This window comes from Stegodyphus dumicola, chromosome 5 (genome assembly GCF_044657685.1).
Source record: "Stegodyphus dumicola isolate Sdum_Otavi_A_Nest chromosome 5, ASM4465768v1".
Lineage (NCBI taxonomy): Eukaryota > Metazoa > Arthropoda > Arachnida > Araneae > Eresidae > Stegodyphus > Stegodyphus dumicola.
In genome coordinates, this window is record NC_140772.1 from 49636351 (window position 1) to 49652429 (window position 16079).

General features: G+C 28.9%; 2 protein-coding genes across 9 annotated transcripts in view; one reads left to right on the forward strand and one right to left on the reverse strand.

Annotated features, from left to right (window-relative positions):
* The window catches only part of LOC118198148 (uncharacterized), a 146369-nt gene that overhangs the window by 128053 nt on the left and 2237 nt on the right, over positions 1-16079 (forward strand). For 2 of the 4 annotated variants that reach the window (XM_085816632.1, XM_085816634.1), the window contains one exon: positions 1566-3515. The exons of 1 other annotated variant lie outside the window; for it this stretch is intronic. In XM_085816632.1, the coding sequence (XP_085672758.1) occupies positions 1566-1678 (113 nt within the window). In that variant the 3' untranslated portion in view covers positions 1679-3515. Of the gene's footprint in view, positions 1-1565; positions 3516-16079 lie in introns of those variants that run through there. One more of the 4 variants, XR_015041113.1, reaches the window with a different exon arrangement.
* The window catches only part of LOC118190059 (tight junction protein 1-like), a 663736-nt gene continuing 657744 nt past the window's right edge, over positions 10088-16079 (reverse strand). For all 5 annotated transcript variants that reach the window (XM_085816638.1, XM_085816637.1, XM_085816639.1 and 2 more), the window contains 2 exons: positions 15381-15524; positions 10088-10547 (listed from right to left, as the gene is read on the reverse strand). In XM_085816638.1, coding sequence (XP_085672764.1) covers positions 10444-10547; positions 15381-15524 — 248 coding nt within the window. In that variant the 3' untranslated portion in view covers positions 10088-10443. The remainder of the gene's footprint in view (positions 10548-15380; positions 15525-16079) is intronic.

The window sequence follows — 16079 nt, forward strand, 5'->3', positions numbered from 1 at the left end:
TAGTGAAGAAAGTCACAGAGAGGTTATTGAAAATGAAAAAATTTCGATTAACAAGTTAGTCGGTATTCTTGACACAGCAATTACGGGACTTGAACAGTGGAACTGAACGAGAAATTATGTCTGTTTATAGAATTAAAGAGAAAGTATTAGCACAAAAAACGAAGCAACCTAAACAACTTGCATTGAAGGAAATGTTTAATAAAGTAAACAATTATTAAGCTTTTTTTTTTTTTTTTTTTTTTTTTTTTGTAAATTTTAAGACCCTTTAGATCATAATTGCTCTTTATTTCATAAATTATGGTTTCAGGTTTTTAATTTTATAATTTCTGCATGCCATCTTACCAGATTTAAATTGATGATCTATAATCCGGAATCGCCGAAGTCCCAATGAGTCCAGATTAACAACTTTTGGCTGTATTGTTTTCATTTCTGTATGTAATTATTGATTTTGTTTTATGCATAAATATATATGCTAATTTCCTGCCGAATTTTGTGTCGATCAAAGCAGTATTTGTTGATTTTTTTGCATTTTACATCTTTGTGCTTAACTTTTGGAAGTAAGTGTATATCTAATTCATGTAATTTATAAAATATATGATTTTTACAAACATTTGCACCTTTATTGTAATCAATGAAAAATGTGTCTTATGCCATATGTTTCTTACCTTGATATCAAACAAACTATTTGCATGCTCACTATGAGCTATTTTGTAATTTGTGTGCAAGAAGCATTTCCATTTATTTCCTTTCCAAACTTAAGAAAAACTTCTTAAGGTCTTGGAAAATTTGCTCAACTGTTTTCTAAAAACACTGAAAAGAATTTTTTAATGTGATTGCAATTATGGTTACCAACTGTTCCAAATTATCATTATGTAAAAGTTGTAATATTTGATTATCAGTAGCAGTATGTAGTAGTTATGAATAGCAGTGTGAACATTTTTGGTAGTCGCACTGTTCTAAGATGACCATCTCAACTGATGACTAAAGTCATCAGGAATTGTGATTGACTATCTTGTAAAAGTTTCAGTATAGTTTAATTTTGAATAATATAGTTTCAATATAGTTTTTATAGGAACAATTTGTGGTGCCAGTGTAAGTTTTTTTTTAATCAAAACCTCTTATTTATATTATTATTAAATGTACGTGTTTGCTCTTAGTAACAGAATTCAATGCAGTAAATAATTGAAATTATTATTATTATTATTTTTTTTTTTTTTTTTTTTGATTTTCACTAAATGAAAGATATTAAATACGTAATAACTGTTCTAATTTAGAATCAATCAATAATCAAATAGGAAACAAAATTTGTATAAATTAATTTTATGTAACATTTTGTTGAAAGCATACTTACTGGATGAAGCAAATTTTTTATTATAAATGGAATAATAACATAAAGTATTTTAAAATTTGATATGTATTTAGTTCAAATAGACTCATAAAATTTATATTATTAATAATATGAATACATTTGTAGTCATTTTTTAAGCAGTAAATTAAGACCCAACACATTTTTAAGCTAATAGATACATATTTTTTTTTCAAATAATTTGAAACATTTTTGATAGTTCTAGCTACTTTGGAGCACATGATGAAGAAACCACTCACTCCTGTTGAAGAAGATCTTAGTCCAGTTACACCATTACCAATAACGCAACAAAGATACAATTTTCTCACCTGAAGTGCTTTTGTATGCCCTAGGTAAAAAAAAACCTAGTCTTGCCATTTTTGCTCTAATCCCAGTGATTTTTTTTTTTAATTATTATTATTGTTTTTGTTTTTCTGTAGAAGACATTGAGCTTTATTCAGAAAATGATTCTTGCAATAAATGATGATTACATATAGCTGAAAAATTGTTTATGTAATAGTTATATATTTTTTATTATGGTGGCAATAAGAACTTATTATAATGGTTTGATAGAAACATATCTTTTTCATGATGTCTTTGTGTTAATTTTGTATCTAGAAGGGTTTTTATGCTTTTTCATCATCAATATTTTTCCATTTTTGGGAAAATCTTAACTGTTTTTATTATTTTTTTAATTATATAATTATTTGCTGTAGATGCTTTTTCTGTTTTTGGCAGCTTTCCCCCCCCTTCCAAATGTGTTATACTTTTGTAGAATTTGATTTGCCATATTTTTCTTACATTGCAAATAATGTATGATGTTTTTCTATATATGTTTTTTAAAAGATATTCCTGTTTGCAATATGAATGTTTTCCTGAAAATTAGCTTTTTGGGAAGGTTTTTAAGGCTATATGATAGTACAAATTACTTATTATTTCATTAAACTGTATTATTATCTTTGATAGTCATTCCTCAACTATTCTGTAAATGTATTATGTATTTTCTAGTATTTCATATCTTAAATATTGAAAAGATTCTTGCAGAGACTGTGCAGACTGTTGGTATTTGAAGTTTGATTTGAACATTATCAATTTTAATTCCTTTACAATGGAAGGTTGCTATATTTTTGTATTTACATGTTGATATACAGATGATGTTGAAGTGTTAAATTGTACTTATAATAATAATCAAAAGTGTTAGGTTTTTAGAGAAATCTTCCTATGTTATTTGTTGATAAAGTTATGAGCATTATGTGAAGTTTGAAGAATAATGTGTACTTATACTGTAAGGTGTTTGTTTAATCCCTGAGATAAAAATGTATGAAACTTTTAATAGAATTTACTTGCAAATAGTGAAAATTTGAAATGGCATACTTTTTTTATTGTTTATATTTTAATCAAACACAAAATTGCAGGAAATATTGTATTTTCATTATATCCTTTACTCTGAAACATTGTGAATAGAAATAACTTTCAAGGAAAAAAACTTGTCTACACTTCATATGGTATAAAGTGAATTGCTAGATAGTGGTACTTCCAAGTTTTATCACTTCCATGAAGTTTTTCTATGGTACTATAATTTTAAGGTATAAAATCACTGTTATTCTGAAGATGGATTCTTTAACTTATAACTTGAAATCTTAGGATATGTCATCTTTACATCATTCCAGTTTTTCTTCAGCTTAATTTAGAAACCTATAAATTATGCTTTCTTAGACTGCTACACAGAGTATTTGCCTTGTTCTGTAGATTTATTTTCAACAAATAAGGAACCTAATAGGCTGTTCAGACACGTAGAAGCTAGTCATGTATTGATGCAACTCATTGTTCCACTATTCTAGAATGAAAATGGGTGGATATGATTATTTTATGGTAATTAAAATGCAAGTATCTTTTTTTCTTATCATTTTTATATACATTATTTTTTGTCCCATTCATAAATATCTTTTTACAAATCTCTTTTATACTTGTTAAGCTTTTAGCCTTTATTTGTGTCAGTTCGTATAATATTTCCTTTTAAATATATAATATGAAAGCTATGAGAAGCAGTAACCAACTACATTTACTATTGCACAATTATATTTTGCTATTGAACGTGCTGTTTTCTGCTTCTACATTATGTGCCAATGTAATTTAAGAATTGGGATAAATAAATTTTTTTTTAAAAGAATTCTACTTTTTTTTGTTAACAAGTATATTAATTTCACCAAATGTGTATTATATATATATATATATATATATATATATATATATATATATATATATATATATATATATATCATTACTTCAAACAGGTGACATTTATTTTTTACTTTTTGTAATAAAATATTTGTGATTAAAAGTTTCTTTTCTAATACTTTTTAGAATATAGTGCTTTAAACATAATTTTTAATAAATATTTTGTATACTTTAAATCAGGGGTGGATTAAGCTTGGTAGACTGGTTTTGTCATAAAATTTAGACATGTTTTATTGAAGTTTGTGCAATTCTGCAAACTGTTGAGTACTATGGTTTCTTAAATTATCATACATTCCAGTATACTTGAAGTATTTCCTATGTCTGTATTATACTTGTTATGGAAGAAGAGTGGCATTATCTAGTTCTTCCATTTAAATATTACCAAACAATTTATGACCATACCATATATGTTGTGTTTCATACTATTATGTATGTTTCATTCCTCTTGTCACGATTATATTGAATTACTTCTATATTATTCGAAATGAAATAAAATTTAACCTTGCAGTTGGTTTTATAGAAAACTTTAGGAATTTTAAGGAAGAAAGATGGATTCTTCAAGAGGAAAAAAATATTCTGTTTAAATTATCAATATATATTTTGATGAAATATTTTTTATCAGTCTTCTCTGCAAGTGTATTTTCATGTGAAATCAGTGTTAGTCTTTGATTGAATTTTGTATGATTTTAAATGGTAATTCATGTGCTTTTTCCCATTAATTCTTATTAGCCGCAACTCTTTTAATGTTATGTTAAATTGAATTTTTATATAAAAATCATCATATAGTAATGATGTCTAAAAATTAATTCAGATGAAACCTACCTGTCAGAAAAGTGCATACTATTGATTTATTACGATTCAATCATCATTAAACATTTAGCATATATAAATAAATGTATTGGTGAAGTTAGAGGAAATAATCCATGAGCTTGTCTAGCAGAAATTGAATAGCTTTTATTAAAAAGTGTAAAGCTTGCTGTGATTGTGATAATTATTATTATAATTACCGTAATTATTAGGGATTTAACATAAATTTGACCTCTCACTAAAAAGAAGAAAAAGGGATATTCTGGAGGATTAATTCATACTAACTGTTAAGTACAATTTAAAAAAAAAAAGAACTCATTTTTATAATATAAGGGAGAAAAATCTTATTATGTATATTTTTATTGTAGTGAATATATATATATGTGATGTATCAGCTTTAGTCGTAGCTTAAATAATCAGATGATAAGTTTTAAAAAACAGGATCCATTTATTATTATTCATGAGAAATAGCAGTTACAAAAATCAGATATCCAGAGTAAATAAAAAGAATTACTAATAACTTTTTGTATGTTGTTTACTGCATCGTGACATTTAAGAAAAAGCCCCAATATTCCTTTTGCGAGTCATTTTATAGCCTCTGGAAAGGCGGAGCTTCCAAGAAATGACGTCAGCCATTCCAGTTCGCTTTAAGTATCTCCAGAACATTCTAAAACTGTACGTGTAGAAAAGGTGGGAAAAACAACTTGACTATGGGGCTGTGGATTTAATTTCACGTACTTTCAAATAAGAGAACGTCGCCATTAAAAATGAAAAGAACATACAGTTAGAATTTTAAGTGTATTCTTGACTATGGAATTTTATTATTACATATATATATATTTTTTAATTTGAGTTAATTGAATTTTTAACTTCAGTTTTGACACTGAATCTTCCTTTGTAAGAATTAACTCCTTTTATTGGAGAATATCTCATTTAGGATGACTAATAACTATTCCATATGGAAATTTGAAGTATAAATTAATTCAAAGACATATTAATAAAAGGTTGAATATTAAGGTAAGAAAAAAAATATTAGTTTTTTAAATGTCCTGAATATTTATTTTAAATCTCTTAAAAAAAGTTGCTTTTTTAAATATTCAGAATTTGATTTTAGATCTGTGCTCATAAAGAAAGATACGAGTCCAATAATTGGCTATTCATATCTTTATTAGGAAATTGTAATGTTCCTATAAGTATTTTCTTTAAGATGTCACGGGAACGCAAATAATTGTCTACCTGTGGGCTGAATTGTTCTGTAAAGCCAACTGCTGTTTTTAAACTCTGATCAATTTATTGGAAACTGGTCTCCAGTGTTAAATAAATAATTTTGTTTAAGGATTTAGTTATGTCAGCTACTTAAGTGTTTCAGTTAATATTCGATTGTTTAACTTGTTAGATTGTGCTGTTGTATATGCACTCAATCAAACTGTTACGGTTATGTGAATTTAAATGATAGAATATATTTTTAATATAAAATGATACATGTATGAGAGATATATGTCAAAAGTATGTAATTCTCTATATTTGGACAGCAATGGTTACATTTTTTTAATATATGTATAATATTGTGCTTTATCAAAATATAGTTTTAAAAGAATTCATTGTAATATAATTGAAGTACTAATGGCCATACCAGAATTATTTTTCTAAGTTTATATTTGGAAAGAAGAAATAATAGATATGATTTGTCTTGAGGAAAAATAGATGTGAATATTGTATGTATGAAATTATGAGAAATTTGTAATTCAAGATAGATTTATAACTTTGCTAAATGTGTAAGAGATATTTTTGAGGGTCTCTATATAGTCATGCTCAAAATATGTATGGATAATTTTTGCATTATTTTATGGGTCAAGCATGTGAAATTAATTTAGCCTCCTATTCTGAAAACAGGCTGCTGAGCTACCTTAAAAATTAGTAATAACCAATACAGTATCTTCAGTTGAGGTATAGATCAATCAATTTCTTCAAGAATTTAAAAAAATAATAATAAAGTAAAATGATATAATGTATGTAAGTAAGTGTTTCTGTTTCTCCTTTATCATATTCATCTTTCAAAATGCATATGAATAAAGTGACTGAAGTTTGTCATCCGTTTGTAATGCTACTTTAGAAATTAAAATGGTGTGGCACTAAAATTTAAAATGCATCATTTTAATTAGGAGTTTGTTGATTGAGGTTTCTAAATGAAAGTGCAACTATTTAAATTATATTTTAAAAACTACTTTATGGATTGCATGAATTATTATTTTTAATATTACAGCCCCCAGCAACTTACACATAATGTTTTTAATGTAATGAATATTTTTATCTCTTTTTCCTATCACAAGTTGAAAATTAAAGTTTAACTGCTGTTACAGAAATACTTTTATAATCACATTTTTTTAAAGTTTAAAAGTTATTTCAGTTTTTTGAAAGGGGGTGTAAAAGTTATAAGTCTCATTACTGATTTCAGAATCAAATATTTGGAATTATACGAGGAGCTGTATATTTATAATATACAAACATTTTCATAGATATTGTTTCATGTAGAAATTATTTTATAAAAATGTAAAAAGCGAAATAACTTTAGTAGTATTACATTTCTTTAAGACAAGCACTAAATTTTTATTGTAACTAAAGAATTATAAAATTGTCTTGGGTGTATGTTTGATGATATTCTAGTACAAACATATTGAAAGTTAATAATCATCCCAAGCAGTTGCCATCTGAAAATACACATATATATAAATTTATAATACTTAATTTATGTACTAAAAATTATGCATGTATATTTTTAGTTATATTCATCTATATTCTTGTGCAGTGGCTCCAAAGTAAATTTATATTTATGTATTTAAAATGGTGTTTAAAGTGGTGAGATTTTCCAGCAGATGACATTTCTCCTTTATTAAAACTTAATTTACCAAATCAGTTTCTTCTACCATATTGGGTTTGCATACATATAAAATTTCTTAAGATACATAGAAAATTTAAATTTTCTTGATTTTTCAAATTTTGTACTTAACTTTTACTTGAAATTTCTCTTAGGTCTAAGTTTGTAAAAAATAGCAATGTACATGAAGCTGTAAAATTGCTCATTAGGTTAGAGTATTTTTAGAGAAAATATCCTTTTCTTGTCAAAAGCGAATTAGTAAAATATGCAAAAAAAGCTTTACTTGCTATTAAACAAAGTAATTGCTAAATATGTGGTATGCATTTCATGCAATCGTATAATGAGTGATTTCATTCTGCTGTTATAATGATGATTAATTGCCTACTTATTTTATGAAATACATTAATAGAATGCATGCTATATAATATTTTATCAATTTATCAAAATGTTGTATTTTAAAGCATCAAATTGTTAATACATACTATGGTTAACTATGCAATACAAGTGCTTTAAATAGAAAAAGTTTTATTTAAAATTGTAACATGTTTTAATTATTAAAGCAGTATTTAATTTTTAATTTATTAAAATTGCATTTTTAACTTTCATTTTATTTTCAAATGCATTTTTAAAAATGTGGTTCATTTAAATAATAGCCTGTAATCATATTTTAATGTTTGAAATTAATTTTTTTCAGACATTCCCAATTATTCTTTTTCATCAGCAGTGTACCTTACTAATGTCTAATAGCCAAGTATATATATGTTATCATTTGAGTGTAAACATTTGTATGGTAATAACTGTTTAGCAAACATTTCATAGCCGAATAAGAAAGTTGGAAAATGGGTGTAAATTAAGTTTGTAATAAATACTTAAAAAAGTTAAGTTATTAAATGTATATCAAACACTAACCATATACATAGATGTGCTTGTAATTTAATTATGCATATTTTCCATTTTAATTTGCTCTTTGCACCTTTAAAGCTACCCGTTTTGGGGGGATAGGGGTATCATTTCTGTTGTACTTTGTTTTACAGAAAAAGAGTGATTGGGAATCTGATAATTCTTAAAACAGCTTTGCTTATTAATGCCAGTCTTGAAATTGTAAGTACAAAAATTTTGTAGTGATATGTTTCATGAGTATGAGGTGTTAAAATATCTGTTATCTTACCAGTATTATACATGCCTCTTGTTTTATGTGTAAAATAATTCCTGTTAGTTGGATATTGTTATATTTTGGAAACTTGTTAAAATTTCCTTTTAAAAGAAAGTTATGTCTTTTGTCCTCTTTCATTATATTTAAGCACAACAACAAACATAACAAATCTATGTGTAAAAATGTAATGAATCAAAAGGATTTTCAAATGAATACCTAACTTAACTGTTCAGTTAGTGTTTTCCAAATACAGGGAAGCCAAATATAAATGCCATGTTTGTCATAATTGTTATCAGTTATTGAAATAATAATTACAGAATTTAGAAACTCTTAAGAGTTTTCTCTGTGATATCAAAAAATCATTTTGCATTAGAAGCAATTAAAATTCATCTTAAAATGAAGACATTTCATATTTTATATTTTCACAGAAAATTTAACTTTGTTTGTCACTTTTACAGTGTCTGAGTAGATAATGTCCTAATTACTCAATATCTCACTCAAGGAAAATAATTTTGTACACTTTAAAACATATGAAGTTTGACATGAAAATTAGCATAAAATAAAAGTTTATCACTGACTGCAGTATTATTGAAGTTGAATGCAACTTTTACAATAATGTGGCTGTTATGATGAATGCAGAAGTTGTACTTCCTTCACACAAGAAGTTGAAGATAATTGGTTGAAAGAAAATAGGTAGGTTTTCTTTCAACCATTTTCATGCCTTTGACAGAGTAGAAGTTAAATTAAGACATGATTATGCATGAAAATTTTAGAAGTTTCTATGTAACTCTGAATTTATACTATAGGCGGTGATAAAATTTTCTTCCCCCTCCCTTTTTGGGCTTATTTTTAGGATGGATATTTTTGTGTGTGTACTAATTATACTATGTTCAGTTCCTGATAAAATACACAAAATCAAGGAATGAAAGTATTTTTTTAAAGCATCAATAATTGATCAGAAACATGGCATAAATATGAAATATTATATGCCCCTTTTTTTACCCTTCATCATTTCTAAATTAAGGTTGTTTTCAGTATTTTGTTGTTAAAATGGCCATCTCAAGCCTTTGACAACCTTTTTAAAATTAAATATTGAGTTATTAAATCAGAGTTTGGTGACTAAACTGCTATAACAAGGAAGTGCTGTCTTTATATATATATATATATTTTAATCTTCACTTAAATTATCAACCAGCATCATAACTCACTAAAATCTGTTCTCTTTGCTTGCTTTTTCTTGAGAGGTCTTTATTCATTATAGATATGAAGCTAAGCATTTTTTTTAAGTTTATTTTTGTAATATTTTTTCCCAGTGCACAATATGTATTCAGTAAAAGAAAACTACTTTCCATATTAAAATAAAAAAACATTTTCCATGTTAAGCTATTCTATATTCTAGGATGAAATGTTAAAAGTTTTTGTTTTTATAATCAACCTCTGAAATAGTTTGGCTTAATTGAAATGGCGTTTCTATAAAACTATTAATGTAAAAATTGCATGGTGGCAGAAATTTATTCAGCTTGGCTCTGTTGGGATAGATTGATTTTAAATTAAAATTTTAATCTAGTAACTCTATTCTCAAACCATACTGAAATAAAACAAGAAAGAAGTTTACATATTTTAACCCTGGAATATGCTTCATTAGAAAACAAGTTTAACAAAATATGGCTGCCATTAATAAAGTATTTATTTGTTCAGTAGGCATATATTTTATATACATTAAAACACCTTAATCAGTAACATTTCCAGAAAAAATGACTATTAAATGTAAAAATGTTATTTCATAGAAATTAAGACATAGAAAAGTCTCAGTACCTATTTTCTGAATACATGACGATATAATAAAGGTAAAAATAACTTGGAAACAAAAGTCATTGGAAAAAGAAAAATACATTAATAATAGTTTAAAATCTTAAGTGTCAAAGGCCTTAAACAGTGTCCTTTTTAATTCACATATATAATCTATTTCATACAAAATCTTTGGCAGAGATTTTTTTTTACATCTGATTTACATTAATTATATAATTAGAAATGATCGACTAAAACTGACACATAATCATTTTCAACTCGACTGGATGTCATGCCGTCTCTATTATCCAATGATACATTTTGCCATTCAGCTGGTTCACCTGAAATGACAAGAAAACTTTGCTATTAACCATTGTAACGAACATTTTAAAGAAATCTCGCCATTTTGATCAAACAACCAACTTTACTAGTCAAACTTACAGAGAAAATTTAAAAGCATTTTAAGCGTGTGCGCAGAGCTTAAATTGCACTGGAGACCACCAGAACCGTAAATAAGGCTCTGGCACCTTTTTAATGCAATGGAACAATTATTACAGTAGAAACTTGACCTAGCAAATTTTATTTTTAGCAATAAAATTATACACTGGTTATTATAAATTAAGGAAAAATCGCATAAATCACGATTACTGAAAAAGTTACATGTAGAATTTAATGAAACTTACCCACAATATACAACACATAGTAAGGTAACAAATAACATAAAAAGAAATTACCAGACAAATATGGTAATTAGCACATGTATAAAATGAACAAATCAAAGGTGTCAGTTTGCTATAGGAAATCGGGGATCGAGCTGGCCACTCCATGCGCATAATTGTTTCCTGTTGAAGATAATCATCTACAAGCGAGCCTTTGTGGTCTTGCGTTGTGGTCCTGTAACAGAAAAGCATCACATTGCTTCGGCATATGGGCGCACATATACATCAAGGATGTCATCTATATAAATCTTAGCATTCATGGTTCCCCTTGGAAAGACATGGAGGTCTGTGCGTCCACCCAAAGAGATGCCACCCCAAACAAAGACACTGCCCTTTCCGTATGCATCTCTTTCACGAATGTTTGACAGATGATAACAGGTTCTAGGTTCTCTCCATATCAAATAACACCTACTATCGCTTTCTAGACTAAAACTGGACTCATCCTAAAAAGAACTGCCCTCTACTGATCAGGCGTCCAGTTGACATGTTGTCATGCCCACTGAAAACGGTCCCTCCTATGGCGTGATGTGAGCGGCACACGAATGGCTGGTCGCCTCGCATACAGACCACCTTCGTGAAGCCTTCTACGCACAATTGACATTGACACGAACCTTCCGGTCTAAGAAGAGTTGGAGTAGCGGTTCTATTCTTGCATGCACATAATGTCAAATATCGGTCATCGCCGCTCGTCGTAGCAGTTGGCCGTCCTTTGCTGAACCTCCTAGATGCCTAATCTGTGGTTTGAAATTGCCTCCAAAGTCTATGAACCACAGAAGGATTCACATTTAGCCATCTGGCCACTTCTGTTTGACTTTGTCCTGCCTCTAGTCTCCCAATGGCTCTCCATCGCAATTCTGCAGGCAAATGATGCATGGAGGTCAGTGTTACGAATGGGCTATCTCAGATTTCTGATGTCACTGTCACAGTGAAATACGTGGGCTTGCTCTCAAACATGGACTTTTATGCTCCTCGCAGATGACGTATTCTGAAAGCAGCGCCACTAATTTACATATCGCAGTTTTATTCAGCTATTCTTACTTAGCAACATATTCAAATTTTACACGGTCTGACTCATTTTTGAACGAGTTATCGCTAATTTTGTGATTTTTCCTTAATTTATGATAACCAGTGTTATAAAAATTGCTTATTAAATTTTAATTGATCTCTTTACATTTTATTTAATTTTAATGATTTTAATTACTTTGATTTTTAATTTTTTAAATAATTAATTAAATAGTTATTAACTAATTTGATGCTCATTAACTATTTAATTTTAAAATTATTAATAGTCATTTTATTTACTTTTGTTTCTCTTTCCTGATAGTCTTCCACAGGGCTCTGACACTTCTACTTTTAGAAATTAAGCCCTGCGCTTGCTCTCTTCAAGTACGGATATTTTATGTGCGAGGTTTCTTTACATTTCATGCTGGGTATTATGTTGGTAGCTTAGCAACGGAAAGAAGTTACAGTCTGAAACCCTTCTCTAATGGGCAACTTTTCGAAGAAAGTTGTTCTTTCAGTTCTACGGAATTTTAAGACAAAATTTTCAGTTTAAGTACATTAAAATTGTTTACAGAACGAAAATATTCAAGCATACCTGTAACAATACCAGACCAAATGAGTACAAGTTCTTTTCAAGCAAACATTTTAAATAAACATACGAAATTTAGTATTCTGATACTAGAAGAATTTAAACAATTCAATTTTAACCATTTCAGGACGGGCGTCCAATACAGTCAAAAGTTGTTAATCCGGACTCGTCGGGACTTCGGCGATTCTGGATTATAGATCATCAGTTTAAATCTGGTAAGATGGCATGCAGAAATTATAAAATTAAAAATATGAAACCATAATTTATGAAATAAAGAACAATTATGATGTAAAGGGTATCAAAATTTACAAAAAAAAAAAAAAAAAAAAAAAAAGCTTAATATTTATTTGTTTACTTTATTAAACATTTCTTTCAATGTAAGTTGTTTAAGTTGCTTCGTTTTTTGTGTGATAATACTTACTCTTTAATTCTATAAACAGACATAATTTCTTGTTCAGTTACAAAAGTTCCGCAGTCCTATAATTGCTGTGTCGAGAATACCAACTAATTTGTCAATCGAAATTCTTTCGTTTTCGAAGAAAGTGACGGTCACTTTCTTCGCTATCGGAAGCGAATTATAATGACGAGGAATTTGATTTAAATCATATCAAAGATGGAGTACATAGAGATGAAATACTGCATTCAGTAAGGAATTATAAGCCAAATAAAATAAAAACATCTGCCCTGAAGATAAGGATAGTGCTGACAGATCAACTTCCAGTTCATAGCGCGCAAGCTTACTTTTATAAAATTGCTCTAACAGTCTGCAAAAAATAATAAGCCGGATCCAATTCAAAGATTAAGGAACAACACAATCTGCAACATTAACTGAATTAGATCATTTTAGCTTAGCTTATACCATCCGTTATACATTAAACGTGTATGCGTAAATGAGAGTACTGATTCATTTTCTAAAGCATTAAAAAGTGATACTGCTCTGTGCTTCCAGATTTACCACACTCAGTTTTCATTTTAAATTTTGTTACTTCTTACTGTAGATAATTTTTATTGTGTTTTATTAATTTTAAACTTTATTGATGGATTTTATCAATTAAAACTTTGGATTAATTTGAATAGCGCTTCTGAAAATTATTTTACATGATAAGCAATTTTTTAAGTATATTTTCATGTAAAATAAAGAAAAAAACGTTATTAAGTGCTAATTTTAACATATATAAGAGCTCAAGTAATAATCTAAAATGATACCAAAAATTATGATGCTAGAAGCGAAACTTTTTTTATAAAATTAGGCTTAGCAATGCAAAACCTCTGTCCAGTACGGTGACTGCCTTCGATTCCCTTCTGTGCCACATGAGCATCTTAAACAAAGGTGCGTCGTCGCGAAAGGGTTAAAGCTGCTGGAATATATATTTTTTTGTCGTGAGATCTCTACATAGAACAACTTGAACTATTGACATTTTGATGCTGCTTACCCTTTTTGTGCACAGCTTCATAGTTAAAAGGTTTTACGATCAAAGCTCAGCAGATTTTAAGTTCTCCCATGTTGCACCATATACACTCATGTGCAAAATTAAGAGAATTTGCACATAATGTCAAATTTTTGAAAAACTAATGGACAAATTTTTAATGAAACTTGGTATGAGTACACATTTGTAACAAAGATGTACCATTCAAAAGTCATTGCATGATTATCAGTAAAGCTTATAGTGCTGGGATGTCCAAAATGTGATATTGAACTGAGAATAAAGTCTAATGTGGGGTATGGTCAGTCCCCTGTCACACTTGACAAGTCGTGCAATGTAATGGCATATTGGAGAGGTGAGAGTGCAGGGATATCCAAAATCCACGTTGTGATATCAAACTGAAAATGAGTCTAATATGCAGTATGGTCCCCTCTGACAACCAGACACCATACTGGAAGTGAGACAATTGAGCCCTGTGGTGGTCTGTCCCACTCCTGCAGCAAGCCAATTTTCAACTTGGTTCTTGGAGGGGGAGCCAGATGATATTGCCATCCCATACTTGTCGTATAGGGTTAAAGTTGGATCTGGTTGGTCAATCCATGCTTCGAGAAACCTCACTTTCCAGGTACTTGTTGACCAGCCTGAACCATATGATGATGATCATTGTCATCCATTTGCACCTCTGAAAATTTGAACATAAGGCTGTAAGATCTCCTCTCCATACCTCATAACAGTCATGTCAAAAACATACAAGGATGTGCAGCTGTCCAAATAATGCTTGCCCAAACTATTACACTGCCGCCATTGTAATGATTGTTTTCTTGATGAGGGAAGGGATGACATCATGTTCCAGGCTCTTGCCAGTTACAGGTATGCCATGAATCAGTGTCCAGACTGAATCATCTGTAAAAAGCAAGGTGCTCCACTGAAGTCTGGTCCAATGTACACGTTGTCTGCACCATGCTAAATGTGTTCTTGTGTTCTACAGCAAGTGGTATGCAAACAGCAGGTTTACTGGCATACAGCCCTATCTCTTGAAGCTTTTGGGCAGTTGTGAATCGTGAAATTAGGATTCTTGTGGCAGCATACACATGAGAGCTGTGAAGCTATAAAAATCCTATCATACCATCTGAGACAACATTATCTTTCAGATGTTAATTTAAAATTTGAAGGATTGAGTTGTAAAACATTTAATCTTCACTCAAATTATTATACCATTATTTGTTTAATCATTAGTCAGATTATTATTAATTTAATCACTTAGTTGCAAGCAATTTTTATCTAAAAGCAGCTATAGATATTAAAAGAAAAAAATCAGTGAATAGTCGTGACTCTTTACAATTTTTACCATAATGTCAGAAAATAAGATTCCGGCTTAAAATATTAATATTTTTATGAAAGGTTTCCCTTAGTTTTCACATATTTAAACTAAAGTTTTACCATTAGGAGTATCACTTGATTTCAGAGCAAATGACCAGCTGTCAGGAGTTATAGAGGCACAATGAGGTAATCTCAATTCAATGGGCACCTTGAACTTTAAACCATGAGGGCCACACATCACTAGTGGACTTAACAAAGTTTCACCTAAATGTATAGAAATTTCATTAGTTACACAAAAATACAAACATTACCACAAGATCAATTTTAATTACTATTAAAATGTGTTGTCTGTTATAAAGCTGCATTCAGTATTCTAATGAAACTGGTGAATAATTATGTATTAAAAATTTATAATTAAAATTTGGAGGTTTACCAAAATAACGGAAACACTATGTGTGAAAAAATTCATTTTGTTTCTTTCAATTACAGAGTAACTCATAAAAGTAATTATCACATTTTTATATGAATATTTTATGTATATTCTTGAAGGTCTATATAAAATTCTAAATTTCATTTCTGATTTGTGAACTTTGTTTGACATGAAGGAAGATGTGTGCCTTGTTTGACATGAAGGAAGATGTGTGCCTAACCACGCACAGAAATGAGACTACTAATCCGTAACCTCAATTATAAAATTATTGGGGATAGCATGACATGCTATGTTCAAGAGATGACAGTATACAATATCTTTGGCAAAAAGTTTACGAGATGTAGTTGTGGGAAGGAAATTTATCTTACTTATGCAGCCAGAACATTAAA